This window comes from Trichoplusia ni, chromosome 17, assembly GCF_003590095.1.
Source record: "Trichoplusia ni isolate ovarian cell line Hi5 chromosome 17, tn1, whole genome shotgun sequence".
NCBI classification, from domain to species: domain Eukaryota; kingdom Metazoa; phylum Arthropoda; class Insecta; order Lepidoptera; family Noctuidae; genus Trichoplusia; species Trichoplusia ni.
The window spans coordinates 1,692,103-1,709,003 of NC_039494.1; the positions used below are offsets into that span (position 1 = coordinate 1,692,103).

At 34.8% G+C, this 16,901-nt stretch overlaps 3 protein-coding genes across 4 annotated transcripts in view; 1 reads left to right on the forward strand and 2 right to left on the reverse strand.

Annotated features, from left to right (window-relative positions):
* The window catches only part of LOC113502515 (pancreatic triacylglycerol lipase-like), a 32,384-nt gene extending 22,115 nt beyond the window's left edge, over window positions 1-10,269 (forward strand). The window contains exons 2-15 of one of the 2 annotated variants that reach the window (XM_026884118.1): window positions 5,019-5,180; window positions 5,287-5,407; window positions 5,535-5,682; window positions 6,024-6,176; window positions 6,260-6,349; window positions 6,451-6,586; window positions 6,920-7,150; window positions 7,391-7,466; window positions 7,566-7,702; window positions 7,847-7,908; window positions 7,992-8,068; window positions 8,149-8,218; window positions 8,745-8,869; window positions 8,998-10,269. In XM_026884118.1, coding sequence (XP_026739919.1) covers window positions 5,033-5,180; window positions 5,287-5,407; window positions 5,535-5,682; window positions 6,024-6,176; window positions 6,260-6,349; window positions 6,451-6,586; window positions 6,920-7,150; window positions 7,391-7,466; window positions 7,566-7,702; window positions 7,847-7,908; window positions 7,992-8,068; window positions 8,149-8,218; window positions 8,745-8,869; window positions 8,998-9,103 — 1,680 coding nt within the window. In that variant the 5' untranslated portion in view covers window positions 5,019-5,032 and the 3' untranslated portion in view covers window positions 9,104-10,269. The remainder of the gene's footprint in view (window positions 1-5,018; window positions 5,181-5,286; window positions 5,408-5,534; window positions 5,683-6,023; window positions 6,177-6,259; window positions 6,350-6,450; window positions 6,587-6,919; window positions 7,151-7,390; window positions 7,467-7,565; window positions 7,703-7,846; window positions 7,909-7,991; window positions 8,069-8,148; window positions 8,219-8,744; window positions 8,870-8,997) is intronic. The other variant, XM_026884119.1, reaches the window with a different exon arrangement.
* A 1,136-nt stretch (window positions 10,270-11,405) lies between these two features.
* LOC113502484 (39S ribosomal protein L20, mitochondrial) lies at window positions 11,406-12,210 on the reverse strand. Its single transcript, XM_026884072.1, has 2 exons — window positions 12,058-12,210; window positions 11,406-11,974 (listed from the first exon to the last, which is right to left on the reverse strand). Exon 2 carries the CDS (start codon window positions 11,966-11,968, stop codon window positions 11,489-11,491), a length of 480 nt encoding a protein of 159 aa, XP_026739873.1. The 5' UTR covers window positions 11,969-11,974; window positions 12,058-12,210; the 3' UTR covers window positions 11,406-11,488.
* A 252-nt stretch (window positions 12,211-12,462) lies between these two features.
* Window positions 12,463-15,532, reverse strand: LOC113502483 (photoreceptor outer segment membrane glycoprotein 2-like). Its single transcript, XM_026884071.1, has 7 exons — window positions 14,885-15,532; window positions 14,407-14,533; window positions 13,972-14,185; window positions 13,376-13,515; window positions 13,054-13,207; window positions 12,733-12,935; window positions 12,463-12,622 (listed from the first exon to the last, which is right to left on the reverse strand). Exons 1-7 carry the CDS (start codon window positions 14,979-14,981, stop codon window positions 12,544-12,546), a joined length of 1,014 nt encoding a protein of 337 aa, XP_026739872.1. The 5' UTR covers window positions 14,982-15,532; the 3' UTR covers window positions 12,463-12,543.
* Window positions 15,533-16,901: the final 1,369 nt, after the last annotated feature.

The window sequence follows — 16,901 nt, forward strand, 5'->3', positions numbered from 1 at the left end:
GTTTCTGTTTAACACAAGAGTGCAAGAATATTGCAATAGAAGAACTGTGAACACTAAAGTGCGACATGAATTTCTAATTAGAGTTCTGTACGTACATTGTGACGGTTCTAAAAAGGCATTGTTTAAGGTGAATTTATGTTAACGAGGGGATATCACAACTAAGGTCTTTTAGGAGTTTTGTGGTGGGTTTAAAATCAAACTTTTACAGAATTCTACTCTTTATTAGACATTGCCAACACCTAATAACATTTTACGGTTGCAAACGAGCCGTACGGAACTCTAAATAAAAAGGGCTATTTCAGTTTATTCGGTCAAGATTTCACACCCTTCTAGATCATTCTATTTCGTCCAATCTCTACGTTACAACAGAGTATCGCAATCCTACAAAATCGAAATGCTTACAGAATGCCATTACCAGGGTAGGCAGACCTTAGCGGTAAGGTGCGCCATGTTACCACACGCTTTAGTACCAGTGTTACTAGCCACGTATGCCCAGCTATGTCATGCAAAACAGTTGCCAAAGCGCATAATTACCAATTGTAAACGCCCAACCACTCAATGCGACATAATGACTGATTTCCTTCAAATGGATTGATGCGAGACGAAAAAATAATCTTTCAATTCGAATAAACGATAATCGAGCCGCGAATCTTCAATTAACAACATTTTCATTAGTATCTTGCGTAAGAGGTCAACGAAACGAGTCGTACCAGCTATAATTTCATAGTAATCAGTTGCAGTAAAACAGTTATACGATATGCAAAACCGAATGCGGCATGCGGCGGTGATCCGTGTCCTAAATAAGCAGCCACTGGCGCAACAAAAGTAAACGATGCAGCAGAACAACTGTAGTACATTCACGTCTTAATTCTGTCCCAATACTGGTCTTAGGCCCAGTTTGCAATGACGAGCTCAGTTCCAAGACTGCCTTAGTGCGAAGTGTAACATCTTTTGCAACCGCCTGCACAACACAGATTTTAGATCAATCAAGTGTTACGTACGTATTTCCTAGATTATGCCACGTTTGTACACAAAGATTATCTTTACGACATAAATAAATATTGTTTACTTAAGAAATACAGCAATAACACAATAATCAAGATTACGTCATTTGATTTAATACACATCATTCATAAACCTTGATTAAGTTAATTCTTTCTGAACCCGCTTGACAAGTATTTATCACCAAATAATAATCAGTGTCATAATCTTTGAAGTTTTAATCTGTCGGTCATGGGTGTTGCATTCTCTACGTTAAATATACGTTGACCACAACGACAGTAAATGTAGGTCAACAAGATACCGAATGCAGAAGAAGGTCGCCATCCAATATTTGTGGACTATGTAATACGGACATTGACAAATGCAAAAATATTATACAACCAAAACATTGAAGAGTACGGTACAAGTACTTTATTAAATCATCCTATTGTATTCAGTGCGTACCATGTGTAGTTATGACATGAAGATACGCGTAAACATTGTTAGGTTACATCAAAGAGGTTTGTTGATAAATCAATATTGACGTGTGTTTAACAAGAGCCTTATAAAGTCGCATCGGCTTACATAAAGTTGCCATAAGTCGAGCACACTGACATTAGCAGTTATATCAGAGTTAGCAGGTTAAGGTACAATGCGTTTGCACTGCATTGCATCACCGTACTTCCGTACGAAGCGGCGGCGTCCGCGCAGCTCGGGAAGTGGCTTATTTTTATTTGTAACTCGATGGCGGTTTAGTTTTTTCGTCGAATCATTTGATGAGCTGGTTGAAGTCTTCCGGTTATATTTATCTTGCAACGCAATCAGCTCCAATTCTTGTTCTAATGATGAGTGAAAGTGAAATGTCCCATCTAATTACATTATACAACTCATTTAACCAATCATGTTTTAAAGATTTTATAAAATATAAATCATAAACTATCATTGAAAAGTGTTAATTAAAGTAAGCACATCCCCCAACTTTCGCGAAAATTAATGTTGCAAGTAAAGTAGTTGTTTAACATTGAAATAATTACGCGCGTAATAGTGCATTACATCACTAAATGTTGATCGGTAAAAATATTCGGAATGTTCTAGAAATAGATTTCTATATCGTCGTCAACAAAAATCTCCTAACCAAATAGACACAATTTAAATAATTTATTGTGAAATTTAAATACCATTAAACCTATCACAACATCGTAGTTTTTCGGAAGGTCAACAAACACGCATTTATTTTTCTTGTAATCTATAATTCAATTCTTACCACAGTTTCTGTCGAGGCCTATTAATGCTATCTCACAAGTATTATGTAAGTTCTAAATACTAGCTACGCGTTGGGGTCAGCAAAGGCCTCTTGTCGAACAAAGAAGACCTGAAAAAAATACACTGTCGAGTACCACGTTCGATCCCTTGCAATAATTTCAACCACTAGTACCTGTATGATAATAAGGTATAAAATATCTAGAAGCTAGGCGGCCATTTACATTAATGCTATGATACAATCACATTTGCTAGGGACTTGGATATGACCTTGGTCATTTGAATCTGGTCAATGATCTCCTAGACTCGACGACATCGCAACAGATACATCTGTGTGAATATTAATATGATTTACAGGGTGTTTCCCGGTTGGGACCACGAAACTTTTTGACCGCGGTGTCAATCACGGAACGGCTTTTTTTAATTGGCTGTTACACACCACGACCAAATAGCGGTCCCAAACAGGAATTCAAAATGAGGTTTCCGCGTTTCACCCCAAGCTAAAAAAATATAAAACGATGATTTGATAAATAAAGTATATACTCGTGTAGAAAAGTTATTAAACTTATCTTTAAGCCGTTTAAGAGTTACAAACATCCATGTATCCATACTTACCGTCTTTATTTTGCTTTGACAGTAAAGAGTTTGATCATTTTAACTGCTACCTTTTTAATGATATTATTGTTATTGGCAATCATTAGGCACTCAGATTGTACTCGCATATATTAGCGATACTAATACGGGCAGTATCACGTGTCGTGAATTGTTAACAATGATACTTTCGTAATAGACCTTTATACTAATATCGCATTGCCTTGAACAGCGATTCAATATAGGTTACTCGAATAAAACTGCTGTCGAATTCGTATGAACGTTGCAATAATTTGATATCAAAAGTAACATGCACTCATTCGGAATTTCTTTAGTAATCTAGTCGCGATTTTGGATATGACTTGGGTGTTATTATTAAGATAAAAAAGCACCTCATTGTTATAAACCTACTACAAATAGCTACAACCCCTAAGCTGAGAATGCTCCCGCAATTTTTTTTTTTTTGGTAAGAATTAATTTATACTTCACAGGGTTAAATATAACAGGTTACATTGCCAGTTTAGTAGCTAGTAATTGAGATCCACAAATGTGTAATTAATTTTCATTACTCAAAATGTACATCGGTGATAGTAGGCATTGTACAGATTCGAATGCAAATTAATTCTTGAAAATAAACTCTAGCAACAGTAGTTCCAATACTAACGAACTTTACAATATTTGTAGTAGATACGAGCACATATTGACAGAAAACAAATATTTTAAAGTTACTACGGTTCACTATGGATCTAATTAATACTATACACTTAACTAACGTATTTATTCAGATACATTCGCTTATTTCAACAAGAAAGAATGAAAATAAAACACAATTTTGTAGAAAACCAACCCTCTCAGTATATTAACACATTATATCGTAATACCATCGTGTACACCTACCAATTGCATAAGAATAAAAGGGGGGATGTCTTCCGCGTGCCCGAGCGAGCGGCGCGGGCGCAAGGAAACAAGCCGCCAGCCAAAGGAAACCAATCAGTACCCACAATCTGAACATGCTGTACATTACTGCAGCACATGGATCACGACGCGACACTAACTTTGAATATATTATTCACTTTCAATTTACGCTACTGGAAGCCAGTACAACACTCGCTAGGGAATATAGGAAACTCTATCATAACGGATTCAATACCTTTACATAGTTCAAAACGCTGATATATGTTTACTTTACCCACGTTTCTTGGGGGACGCTCTACGCCGCACTGGGCGCCATCTTGCTCCCTTGTGCAACAGTGGTTGTAGTTTCCGTAACTACTTTCAACTTTGACAATCAATTTTCTGTTCTCAGTCTCTAGTTTCCTATGAGCTTAGTGCCACAAGTGAACAAACCGTACCTACTCATTACCATTAAAGAACATTACCGTCTTTCGGTTCAATTCCATCGGTAGGTATTTTTACTCCTTAAAAAAATGCAAATTAAAGAAATACGTTATTATTGTTGGTTTGTAAAGACATAACCATACGAAACGATCGTATGATTATGTTTTTATTATGCTCAAACGTAAATTATTTAATACAGTATTGTGTATTAACTTCCTAGAAAAACATAACATCCGTAAATCAATATAATAATACTTATTAATGTATAGAATAAATGACTGTCGTAAATAGGTATCATTTGATCATTAAAATATATTAGGTTGGTTATAAGCTATGTGAAAATCATTATATTAACTACTCTACCAATGATTGTTCAGGCAGAATTATTCAGAATTCACAAAAATTACTCAGCTACGTACATTTCATAAGTAACTGTTTATAATATTCGCCAAAGCACTGGCAACTACGTTTCATTCTTCGGCGGTAATAACAAGACCCGTAACCTACTACACTAAGCAAAGACTGTAATAGCACATGTGATTATGTTTACCATGGGGCCTACCGCCACCCCGAGTAAACTAAATAACTCTCCTACACTTATGGTATATTGTCGCAGATCTGCTCGTGTAATACACCATCGCTTTCTTAACGACAGCTGTTTTACTTGAAGCAGTGACGGTAGGTCCCGTGTAGTAACGATTTCATAGCTCATTCACATGGATATTTTCGTCTCCGTCGTCTTTTTAATCATTAATGTGTTGGTATCCTCCTCTTAAGTTTTTGATTGCAGACCGCCCAAGGTTTAAAATATCCGTTTATTAGTAATAATTATCAATTTATCCTTCCAGGTCGCCAGCAGAGCATGCTACGGCTCCACCTGACAGACAGTCACCTTCGCGTGATGCTGTGGTGCATTCTCCTCGGCTTGCAGCCGGCTTTTGCTGGCATCCTTGACCCCTTTAACTGGGCGCGTTCTGACCGAATAGAGGTCAACATTCCGTGGTTGCCATGTGAGTTTTATTCTACTTTCTGTACTTAATAAAAATGAGTAACGAATAATAGTTTTTCGAATTATGATTAGTACTCATAATATTTTACGGTGTTTTTAATTTTCAGTTGAGAATGAAACCAGATGCTATGATGATCTAGGATGCCTAAACATCACAAGGAGTTGGTATCATCTCATTCACAGGCCCTTCAATGTATTCCCTCTTCCAAGAGTTGTTATCAACACAAGGTAAATCGCTCATTAGAAAAATACGCTGCAAAACGTTTTATGAAGTCGAACAGGAATTAAAACATTACATAGATTTCTCTAACGTTTCTTTTCTTTTCTACGATACTAAAATTCATTTCAATTTCAGATTTATTCTGTACACAAAAAAGAACCCGACTGACGGCCAACTGTTAAATGTGAACGTGAACAAAACCATAGTGAAGTCCAATTTCAATCCGCAGCGTCTCACTAAGATGATTATTCACGGATTTATCGACACGCCGCTCTCCAACTGGGTGCTGTATATTATAATTATGTTTTTAGCAAAACAAACTTTAGAAACGTGTAACGGATTTTATCGGTCATTTTAGAACTAATAGTACAACAAATGTACCACAAAAACAAATTCTATCAGCAAACTGACTAAATATGTATTCCATTGAAATAACTAAACCAACGATGTATAAATGCAATTTTGAAATATTTTTACCCGACTTCAAGAAGTAGCATGTTCTGAATTCGTCTGTACTCCTCTTTTTAATGTTTGCTTCAGAACCGACTGGAGGACCGATTTGTTATATTATATGAAAGTTCTAGGCCATTAGAGGTTATTAACCTTGATTGATTTGTCACACAGGTCAGTGAAATGAAAGATGAACTCGTGAAAGCCGGCGACTTCAATGTTGTTATAGTAGACTGGGCCGGTGGAAGCTTACCGTTGTATACTCAGGCTACAGCAAACACAAGGCTTGTAGGACTTGAAGTAGCACATTTCATCAACACTTTACAGGTATGGAAACACCAAAAAAATAATTTAACACAAAAAAAAATTAAAAGGATTAAATATACAAATTAATGTTTTTTAAATTGCAGAAAGATCACGGCTTGGATCCCTTGGATGTACATATAATAGGCCATTCTTTAGGAGCCCACACGGCCGGGTATGCAGGAGAAAGAATTCAAGTAAGTGCAAACAACTGTAACATTCAAACCAAGTTCGTACGATACATAAAATAATGTATTCAGTTTGCATATTGTCTTTGATCTAGCTCCTTATTTCATAGGGATTAGGAAGGATTACTGGCCTCGATCCAGCTGAACCTTACTTCCAAGGGATGCCGACACATGTCCGCTTGGACCCAACAGACGCGCAACTCGTCGACGTCATCCACACTGACGGAAAAAGCATTTTCCTTTTAGGTAATCATTTCGACGTAACTACGGTATATACGTCGTATTGCACGTATGCTTCTATAATACACACCGCACATTCATGTACATTTCACATCACGTAATAATTATAATCTTACATTTGTTGATAATGAATTTGAGCTTAGTCGCTAAACCATCTAATCAACTACTAACCCTTATATATTTTATATGTATTTATTATGTAAATATATATGTACCATACGCTTCATTGCTTTTCAATTCATTATACATATTGTACAGACCATTATATTTTATAGTATTATATTTATTGCGAGATATGGTAACTAATTAAACGACGTGTTTATTTCACGCGTGCGACAGATTTTGTATTTATGGCAGGATATGGAATGTCCCAACCTGTGGGACATCTGGATTTCTATCCGAACAATGGGAAAGAGCAGCCAGGATGTGACCTTACTGAGGGGCCTCTTGTACCGCTAACTCTTGTCAAGCAAGGTCTCGAGGAAGCCTCCAGAGTACTAGTGGCCTGCAACCATGTGAGAGCCATAAAACTGTTCACTGAATCTATCAATGGAAAGTGTTCGTATATAGGTAAGAAATTAATTAAATGTATGTAACCTAGTATACAAGTGAGTATTTTATTTTATTCATATTCTCTCAACGCAGTTCATGCGTTTACACCACTTGGCCTACATTACTCACAGTAAATACCTGCACACAACGCCTGAAACATGTATCATACTTATAGGAACTCTAAAAAGCAAGCTCTCGGCACTTACGCCAACATTTAAATGATTTATTACACTTCAATTCTTACAAATCTGTTTCCAGGACACCAATGCCCGTCATACCAACACTTTATGGCAGGAAAATGTTTCCATTGCGGACACGGTTGTGCAATAATGGGGTGCGTTTTTCATCCATTCATTTCCATTTTAAAGAAGGATGCTGTTGGCGACTTTTATTTTATTCTTCCATATGATGTCAATATTATTAATTTTCATAGATTCCATGCGGACAGTTCTCCAGGATTAATAACGAACAAGAACAATCAATCGGAGAACGAAGTGTTCCCATCGGAAGAACATGACACTATAGGAGCGAAGTATTACCTCAGCACTGGAAAAGAACTACCGTATTGCCGTATGTCATTTTAGCTTATTTTTACATAGTAACAAGGATTTAAAATAAACATAACGCTACTTTCAGGCGATAAGGTTGAAAGTACGTTGATTTCTATCAACGCATTGATTTATTTTATTGTACTCATTGTTTGTAATCTTTCAGAGCGACATTACAGAGTGGCCATTCAATTAGCAAATCCTAAGGGAGCAGAATCGTGGGTGCAGGTATGTTACAACTATTTAATATTTAGCATTTTACACATAGGTCTATGAGATAATGCTTAATTTATATTTATTCTATTCGACAGGGTTTCCTAAAGGTAACTCTGTTGTCCGACAGAGGTGTTATAAAAGGAATGGACTTAACACCAAACAACTACGTGAAGTTAGTATAAAGCGAATAAAACATACAAGTGAAATAAACATTATTGCTGTACCTGTAATCATTATACCACTTTTTTCCAGATTAGAGCACGGGACCACTTACACCATAGTAGTCACTCACCCGATGGACTTAGGTGGAAAAGTTAGGAAGGTAAATATTTATCATTCTCTTAGAGATCAAAGACATTATTCGTAAGAAAGTAACGACTAAATACATGGCAACAATCTGTTTAGTTACAATTTTAACATAACATAGTACAGAGCTACACAAATACTAGTAAACACAGCACTATTCGCATTTTTGGTGATACCCATACCTATATAGTCAGTAGGACTTATAAGGCTACCCATACACAAGCGTAATGTTACGCAACTCCACAACACTGCATTGTAACAGATAAGTTCGTCCTCTCTGACCAAGAATAAATAATTAATTAAATATTTTCACATAACACGTACGAAAAGCTAGTTTTCTTTGACCCAAGAACTACCATTATTTTAGTCTCAGAAATGTGATAGCGAACTATAGACAGGTGTCTCTCTTACACAATTGCAATAATATTACTTTAAGATGTTGCGATAGCCTCTTTAGGTCGTATTCCATCATTGCCCTACTTATACACAAATCAATTGAATAATGAAGGACGTATCATAATGTTATTCGTTGCAATCCTTAGGTGGAGTTATCGTGGGAGTACGACATGAATGTACTGGAGCCGCGATCGCTTTGCATACTGTGGTGTAACGACCGCCTATATGTTAAGTCAGTTCTCGTCGATCAAATGGAACTGCCAAGCAGAGGGTAAGATAGTAACTCCTGTTAAAAACTGTAGCCTCACTCCCTAAAGCTTATTTTATTCTACAATACTTAAAAAAGCTTATGCCCCCCGCACTACATACTAATTTTCTCATTTCATGTTTGATTTACAGCAAGCGAAACGTTGACTTCAGCACGAAATTGTGTACACCGAAACGTGAATTTGCCGAAATCCCCAACAGGGGCTCTGCCAGTTTTTATGACAACTGCAGCAGGTAGCTGTGCCATAACATACGTTTAGGCTTTCCACTACAGTCTGTGCTGATAGACTCCGAAAGAATGCTTTAAATTAAAAGTGGCCGGAGCAAACGATATTAGTCAAAGTGAAGCTATTAGTGATACTTGACTACCGAGAGGTTGTTGCGGGGTGAACGTTGGCTGCGTTCGTTTAAATTATGAACAATTTTATTGATTCTATTCGCTATACATTTTTGTGAACCAGTGAATTTCTCACAATGACCTAATTCATAAAAGCTCAACATCAAGCGATGCTCAATTTTATTAATGAAAAATTTTGTAAATAGTCTTCAAAATAGTTATTGAAGATTAGTATGATTTGTGACTATTTACCTAAAAAAGGTCATAAACTGACTGAATCGTAGTCCACTATCACCAAAAAACTAAATTTTGAATATATTAGCTCTATTTTGTAGAGTGTAGGTAAATTCTTAATTTAATTTATTAGCGCAAGTGGGCTTAAGTATTAAGTTATAAGTATTTAATGTTAAGCGTAGTAAAATACTCAATACCTTGTCTTCTTGTATTATAACTATCGTAGGGACTTGTAAATATTAGAATTTTGTATTTATTTTTGTAAGACTTTAAGCCGGGCTATATTTGTCTGTGTTTATTTATATTTAAGATGAAGTAAATTTCGCCAAAATATCTCTAGATATCAAACACATTTTAAAGTTATACATATTATAATACCTACATGATTTAATTGTCTTAAATTACAATTTACGAAATAGCATCTCTGGAACACGTCATAATTTAAAAATGACAAGCCGCTGTAGCAATTTGTTAATTGGATAAAATATAAAATTACACAATGTATCTGGACTCTACTCTTACCTTAGTTTTAACTGATAACAAAATGTATTAGTACAATTTATTGTAACGAACATAATAACTAGGTACTTAGATTATTTCTTTCTTAATTGGCCCTACATTAATGCTGTACCTAATTTTAGGTACAATACCTAACTAGATTTATTTTCTACGTTACTGTACAAATATTCTTTAAATGATATAATAAGTTACTTTAATGTGTTGTTACATTAATTTTAAAACTTATGTTTATCTGTTATCGTTAAAACATGAGTCGAGTCTTATGCCGCTCTAGCACAAGTTCTGAAATAAAACATTTATTTAATTGATTCCGATATTATTTTTTTTAAGATTCCTGAAACTTACTCTCCTTCCTTTCCTAGCACAAGAACAGAAACCTATTACACGGGTAACCTTCTTGACATACAACTGATAAGACGAAACTACATTGTAATTTCAATAATAATAATAATCATTGGGTAAATTCATTCCTCTAAAAAAATCCAGTCCATCGGAACAGGGGAACCTTCAATATTAAGTATTGCTCCTTGGATTGCAAAGATGGAGGTCAAGTACTAAGTTTAACTCAAAATCGTGGCATTTATCTGATTTATCATATCAAAATATCACACTAGGAATAATATTATTACTAAGATAAATAGGGTAATAGGAGAGTGGGGATGAATATAAACAAACTAAACTAACTTTACGATGGCAACACTTGTAACGTAAATGATAAAATCTATGACATTTGTCAAATGTCACTTATACCTGACATTAACTGTCAAAGTCATACAAGGCATGTCCTACTGAAACGAAAAGTACAAGAGCGTCAAGAACTCATAAATATAAAAATAATAATAATGATATGTTGAACGGAACAAATAAAAGCTAAGACATAAGAGTAAAGATGTCATCACCTACTTCAAAACTAGTTTTAGCCCTATCTTGTTCCGTAACAGTGGGTATTGTAGCTTATGTTCATATCAAGCAGCAAACAGACAGGTAATTCTAACTTAATTCTAAATAATTGCATTCTCTTATAGTTAGAAAGATAATTCCAAGATTTTACGTAAATTTAATACATATTTTGGGCTTATGAATGAAAATGTGACAGTAAAAAATCTTATCTACCAGATTATAAACTTTGTTAAAATAAATAAATTGCTAGCTCCAAATGAATGCACAAAATTAAATGTAGTAGTTATTTACTTGATAAAAAAAGTCTAATTACTTAGATCAAAGATGTTAGGTGAATTTTACAATACTGAACTTAAATATGTTTGTATCATCAAATTGTTTTTTTACTAGCATTGTTCTATTTACAGAGAAAAAATGCATGAAGGTGTAGTTAAGGATGTTGAGCGACAACAAAGAAGAAAAATTGAAAACCTTTACATATTAGAAAAACAAAATGAATTAACAAAGAAACTTAAAAAGGAATTGGGGAACTAGTCAAAATGAACAACAATGACTTAGATAATATTTATTTTTACAAAACTAATTGTTGAACTAAAATAACTAGACTATAGGTGAATAAAGTGCTAAATTATTTCACTGCTTTCTTTCCTTCAACCAAGCTTCTAACATAACATCTTTAAGGTTTAGGTTCACACCAGTAGGATGTTTTTTATCCGCATTGTCAATAAAACCATCGTAGTTCATCTTTTGTTTGGCAACAGCAGCCAAACTTTCAAATGTCCGTGGTTCCCAACATGCCAAATCTGACAATGATTTTCGGTCTAATAAGATGTTGGCCCTGTCTAAACCCTCTTTCAAAGTAAAGTATGTGATATTGTGTTGTTCACAAGCTGCGTTAATTCTCGTGTTCCAGAGATCGATCATATCTTGCTTCTTCAGTTTTCTGGCTTTGGTTGCGTAAACTAAGGCTCGGTGTACATTTCGCACAGCTATTGAGTAACAGTTCCTTCGCCGACCAATGTAATGTGCGGCTAACCTAAAAACCCTCCTCTTTCTCCAAAATTCATCAGGTCCGCGGCTACGAACCCAATTGGCTACAGTCAGAAATACCATTGTGTGCTGAAATTAAATAGGTTATGTTAGTATTTGGTCATATCGATTTATCAAAATGATTACTTAACAAAAGCTCGATAATTACTTACAGCTAGACTGTAACACAATTCTAAAGAAACCGTTTACTTATTCAGAGGTATCTCGTACAATTTTAATCAGATACAGTATGATTGATTAAATATTTTTAACGATTCAACAGTCCAGAAACAGTTTTAGTTTGCACAGATGACAGCTGTCAAGTGTCACTTGTAAGTGTCACAATAAGCTTTTTTTAAGTGTGTGAACGTTTTATATCTAGCTACAAGTATTTTTATCTTTTATCTTCTATGACAGTTTGTTGAAGTTCATTGTATCATGGCATGTTCATCGTCTACCCCTACGTACCTACGTACCTAAGTACCCCTGCGTGTGAATAATGAAACTGGTAAGTATTATATCAAGGCTCAAAAGTCGGGCAGAGTTATCTCAATGAAATTGGAATAAAAACATAAAACTGCTTTCTTATCAATCAACTACTTTATTAAAACTAAATATTATGAAAAAAATATCTTAATACATCAATGTATCACGCTTGCCTAATCATCATCCCATTTTTTCGCTTCCTTAGGACTTTCAGAATCTTCGTCATCAATCATTACAGGTTCCATAGTCATTCTATAAATAACGCAAAATTATAGTACAGGTGTCCACTTTTTCGTCTTCAGTTTTAATTATATTCTATAATTATGTAATAGTAATGAAAGAGAGATGTTTCATTAACTTACACTTGTCTAGAAGATGTATTTATCGGATGTCTGTACTGAATTTCTTTATCAAATTCATCGCTTTCATCTGGATTTATTTGAATTGAAGGCGTGGAGGTTCCAAAATGATCGTTTACAGACATGATATGTCTTACATTAAAGCTTCGTGATTTTTTGTCCTCACTTTGTAATTCTTTACGGGTAATAATGTTCAAAATCAAGGCCTAAAAAAAAAGTACAAGCAAATTAGATAAATACGGTTAACTTATTTTAAACACAATTAGGTACTCTCTCAGCTCTTGGAGAACAAAACTTTTTAGTCTAATAATTCTTGAAAGGTACCTCAACTATAACAACGGAAAGAAACATAATAAGATGTGCTATCATAGACGATAGTATAATCCGATACATCAACTTTCCGCATCCTTTTGTATTAATAGAATGAGTTCCCAACTCTAGAAGATAGTTCGATATGCATGATCCACTTTTACAGCAGCTGAAAAGATATAAAAACTACTAACTAAACCAATCATATCCACTTAGAAAACATTAGATATCTAATCTACTTTCCCTCTCAATATCTCTGCGCATTGAAATATATTCTTTCAATTGATGCCGAAAGGTTATTTAATTTACAACTAAAAGTAAGTATTGCAAATCAAACCTTAATGGAACGCTGTCGGATACTGTCTTAACGTCTCTTCGCCCCCCTTTCGAGGACTGTTTATTTACTTGAGGATCCCACTCATAATCACGTATTTTGTCATACCAGTCATGTTCAAACCAATCTCTGTATGAATTAAACTGAAAAAAGTCATGTCATAAAACTTTTTAATCAATCCCAAAAATAATGTTACACATTATTGTACCCCATTAGAAACGGCAGAAGCATTCAAAGCGTTCGAAAGTTACAACCTTGCTCTATGGAATGGGATTTTTTTTAATTTTGCGGGCATATTCATTTGAAACTTAACATTCAAATCACCACGTGACTTCTATTGATTTAGATTAAGGGTTCTTTAATTAACTTTAGGCAAAACATCCTACTTGCCTGCTATTATATTGCTTTTACCGGATTTCATATTGCTACCATTTTTTCGGTAAGTACTTATTTACAAAGGTACCTAACACCTAAACCACAATTGAAAGCAGTTAGACAAAATATTACTTCAATTATAACCAATCGAATCTAACCAGAAATTACGAAACTTTCGATGGTATAAATTTTATGATGGTTAACAGAAATTCATCAGAACATACCCCACAACATTTCAAAGACCACTGCAGATTATCTATAAAGTGCTTATATTTCGGCACACTTCGGTAATGTTTTATAGTTTTGTTCATCTTTTCAGCGGTAGTTTGTTTTAAAGAGTAAACCTTGTGCATACATAGTCCTGCTCCCAAACAATTTATTATTATTATCCAGACGATACACAGCCACAGAGGACAGCAGACTACTTTGGACTTATGACTGGAAATAAAAAATATTAACTTATAATTATCTGGCTGTATATAAGAATGTGTATAAGTATAAGAAGTTTAGGCAGAAAAACATAATATATATAACAATACCACGGGCTCGAGGACCCAATCGTGATTTTCCTTGCCAATTAAATTAAACGCTTAAACGATACGTGCAACCTGCCTAGTTAAAATTAGCTTAAATAGGGTTGAAGTTATTGTACAACATACTCAATTTTTCTTCCATTGGCAATATTACACAAAATATGCACGTTTGTTGGGAGCATAATGATTCCAGAAAGTAAGACGATTGCATTGATTATATCTGTCCCTGTTAATAATAACATATCTCCCACACCTGAAAGCACAAATTACAATAGTGATGATGGACAAATTATTACCTACCAAATAACCCAGTATATGAAACTGGAGCTTCGAATAGACATTAACATGGACGAGAAGTGTTTCCGGTACCCAAAGCAGGCTGTAACTAAGTTACACCTGATTCGATGCTTAGGTACATAATTATTATGTTATAATCTTTCAATGGACTTTCGTGTACTATATCTCGCAACCTATAGATTTATCATTCCATTGTAGTCAATGGATATGAGCCGAGTGGGAAATTTCTATCATACCTCTGCTCCTTCCATACTTTGTTTTATCGAATTTTCCGACGCAGCTACTATTAAACGTATTAGAAACTTACAAATGAAGAGAAGTAACGACCACGTTATAGCAAACATCGAAGCTAGCCATAGGTAGCATGATCCCCATACAACAAAGGGGTGATTTGGACTCGTCATCACATTTAATACTCCGTACACAAATAAAATAAACCTAAAAGATTTCCTGTAAATATCTTCAGCCGTAAAAATCTATCATCAATTTAAACATGACACTTTTGTCACATGTCGACTGATTTCATAGATAAGTGATTTCATTGTTTTTTATTCCCGATAAGAAATAGGTAAGTGACCGTGATTTAAGGTATGTTTCTTGGAAAATAGAATATGGAACCGGTAATCAACCAGCATGTTAAACTAAATTGTTTACAGGTGTTGATAGTGACATATTCTAAACGGTAAGATTTATTAATAAACTAGCTGTGACTCCGTCCGCATGAACTTCAGTTTACAGAGAGGCAGACAGAGTTACTTTCGCGGTTCGCATATTTCATTGATTTAAATGCTACTAGCGGATTTTTATGTTCCTTTGGGATCATTCTCGATTTGTAGCGGGCGGGCCCGCGGCACCAGTACAAAACAATCGTTTTGCAAAATTGCAAAGCTTCGTAACATCTTAGAACCCATTTACATTTACACATTACACCCCTAAAAATCAAAATACCCAACAACCGCTGAGCACATATTTCATTATTAAAAGTAAACAATGTTTTATTTCAAAGACGTAGTCCATTTATTAAAAACAATAAAATAAACTGTATCAAATATGAATATATAAAGTATACTTTATAAAATCATAAGAGTGTTTATATAAAAAGTATTCAGCAAAACGATAAGCAAGTAAAAGATAACAAATTCGTCATTTTCTATGTTATACCTCAGTTATAAAAAAACCGGCCAAGTGCGAGTCGGACTCGCGCACCGAGGGTTCCGTACAAACCTGCAAGGTTTACAAAGTTCGTTCATTACGACAATCGAGTCATATAAATATATATGACTCGATTGTAAAACGTTGCTTCATGCCAAATTTCAAGATTCTAGGTCGACTGGAAGTACCCTTTAGGTTTTGATTCCCTTGCGAGTACTCGCGCGTTTCAAAATATGCAGCTTAAATTGCTGTTTCTTTTGATTGCGTTGACATAGAAGTTTGATTTTGTTACAGCTTAAAGGTATTATAGACCTGAGTATTTGGTAGGAATTTCAATTTAATACCTCTACGCGTTTTTGAGGAAATAGGTAGTAAGTTTAAAATTATTAAAAAAAAAATTATTATGTGATGTAACTAAAAATTTAAGGTTTTCGGAATTTTTCCTTTATGTGTGCTATAAAACGTTGCTTCGTGCCAAATTTCAAGATTCTAGGTCGACTGGAAGTACCCTTTAGGTTTTGATTCCCTTGCGAGTACTTGCGAGTTTCAAAATATGCAGCTTAAATTGCTGTTTCTTTTGATTGCGTTGACATAGAAGTTTGATTTTGTTACAGCTTAAAGGTATTATAGACCTGAGTATTTGGTATGAATTTCAATTTAATACCTCTACGCGTTTATGAGGAAATAGGTAGTAAGTTTAAAATTATTAAAAAAAAAATATTATGTGATGTAACTAAAAATTTATGGTTTTTGTAATTTTTCCTTTATCTATGGTATAAGACGTTGCTTCGTACCAAATTTCAAGATTCTGAGTTCACGGGAAGCACCCTGTAGGTTTTGATTCCCTTGCAAGTGTCGAAAATTTGCGGCATGAACGGCTGTATCTTTTGATTGCGTTGGCTTAGAAGTTTGATTTTTTCACAGCTTCAAGGGACAGTAGACTTGAGTAATTGATATAAATTTCAGCTTCATACCTCCACGCGTTCCCGAGAAAAAGGGTCTTGACAGACGGACGGACGGACGGACGGACAGACGGACGGACAGACGGACAACAAAGTGATCCTATAAGGGTTCCGTTTTTTCCTTTTGAGGTACGGAACCCTAAAAAATGTGTATTTATAAATGTAAGTAACAGTAAAACTTAATTTGAGACTAGAAAATATCATGAAATA

Excerpts from the sequence above, each read along its gene's own strand:
- LOC113502484 (XM_026884072.1), bottom strand. The coding sequence starts at position 11,968 with ATGGTATTTCTGACTGTAGCCAATTGGGTTCGTAGCCGCGGACCTGAT.
- LOC113502483 (XM_026884071.1), bottom strand. The coding sequence starts at position 14,981 with ATGACGAGTCCAAATCACCCCTTTGTTGTATGGGGATCATGCTACCTA. Across the intron at positions 13,208-13,375 it reads TCCGACAGCGTTCCATTAAG|CTGCTGTAAAAGTGGATCAT; the intron begins GTTTGATTTGCA and ends ATATCTTTTCAG. Across the intron at positions 12,623-12,732 it reads AATACATCTTCTAGACAAGT|AATGACTATGGAACCTGTAA; the intron begins GTAAGTTAATGA and ends CGTTATTTATAG.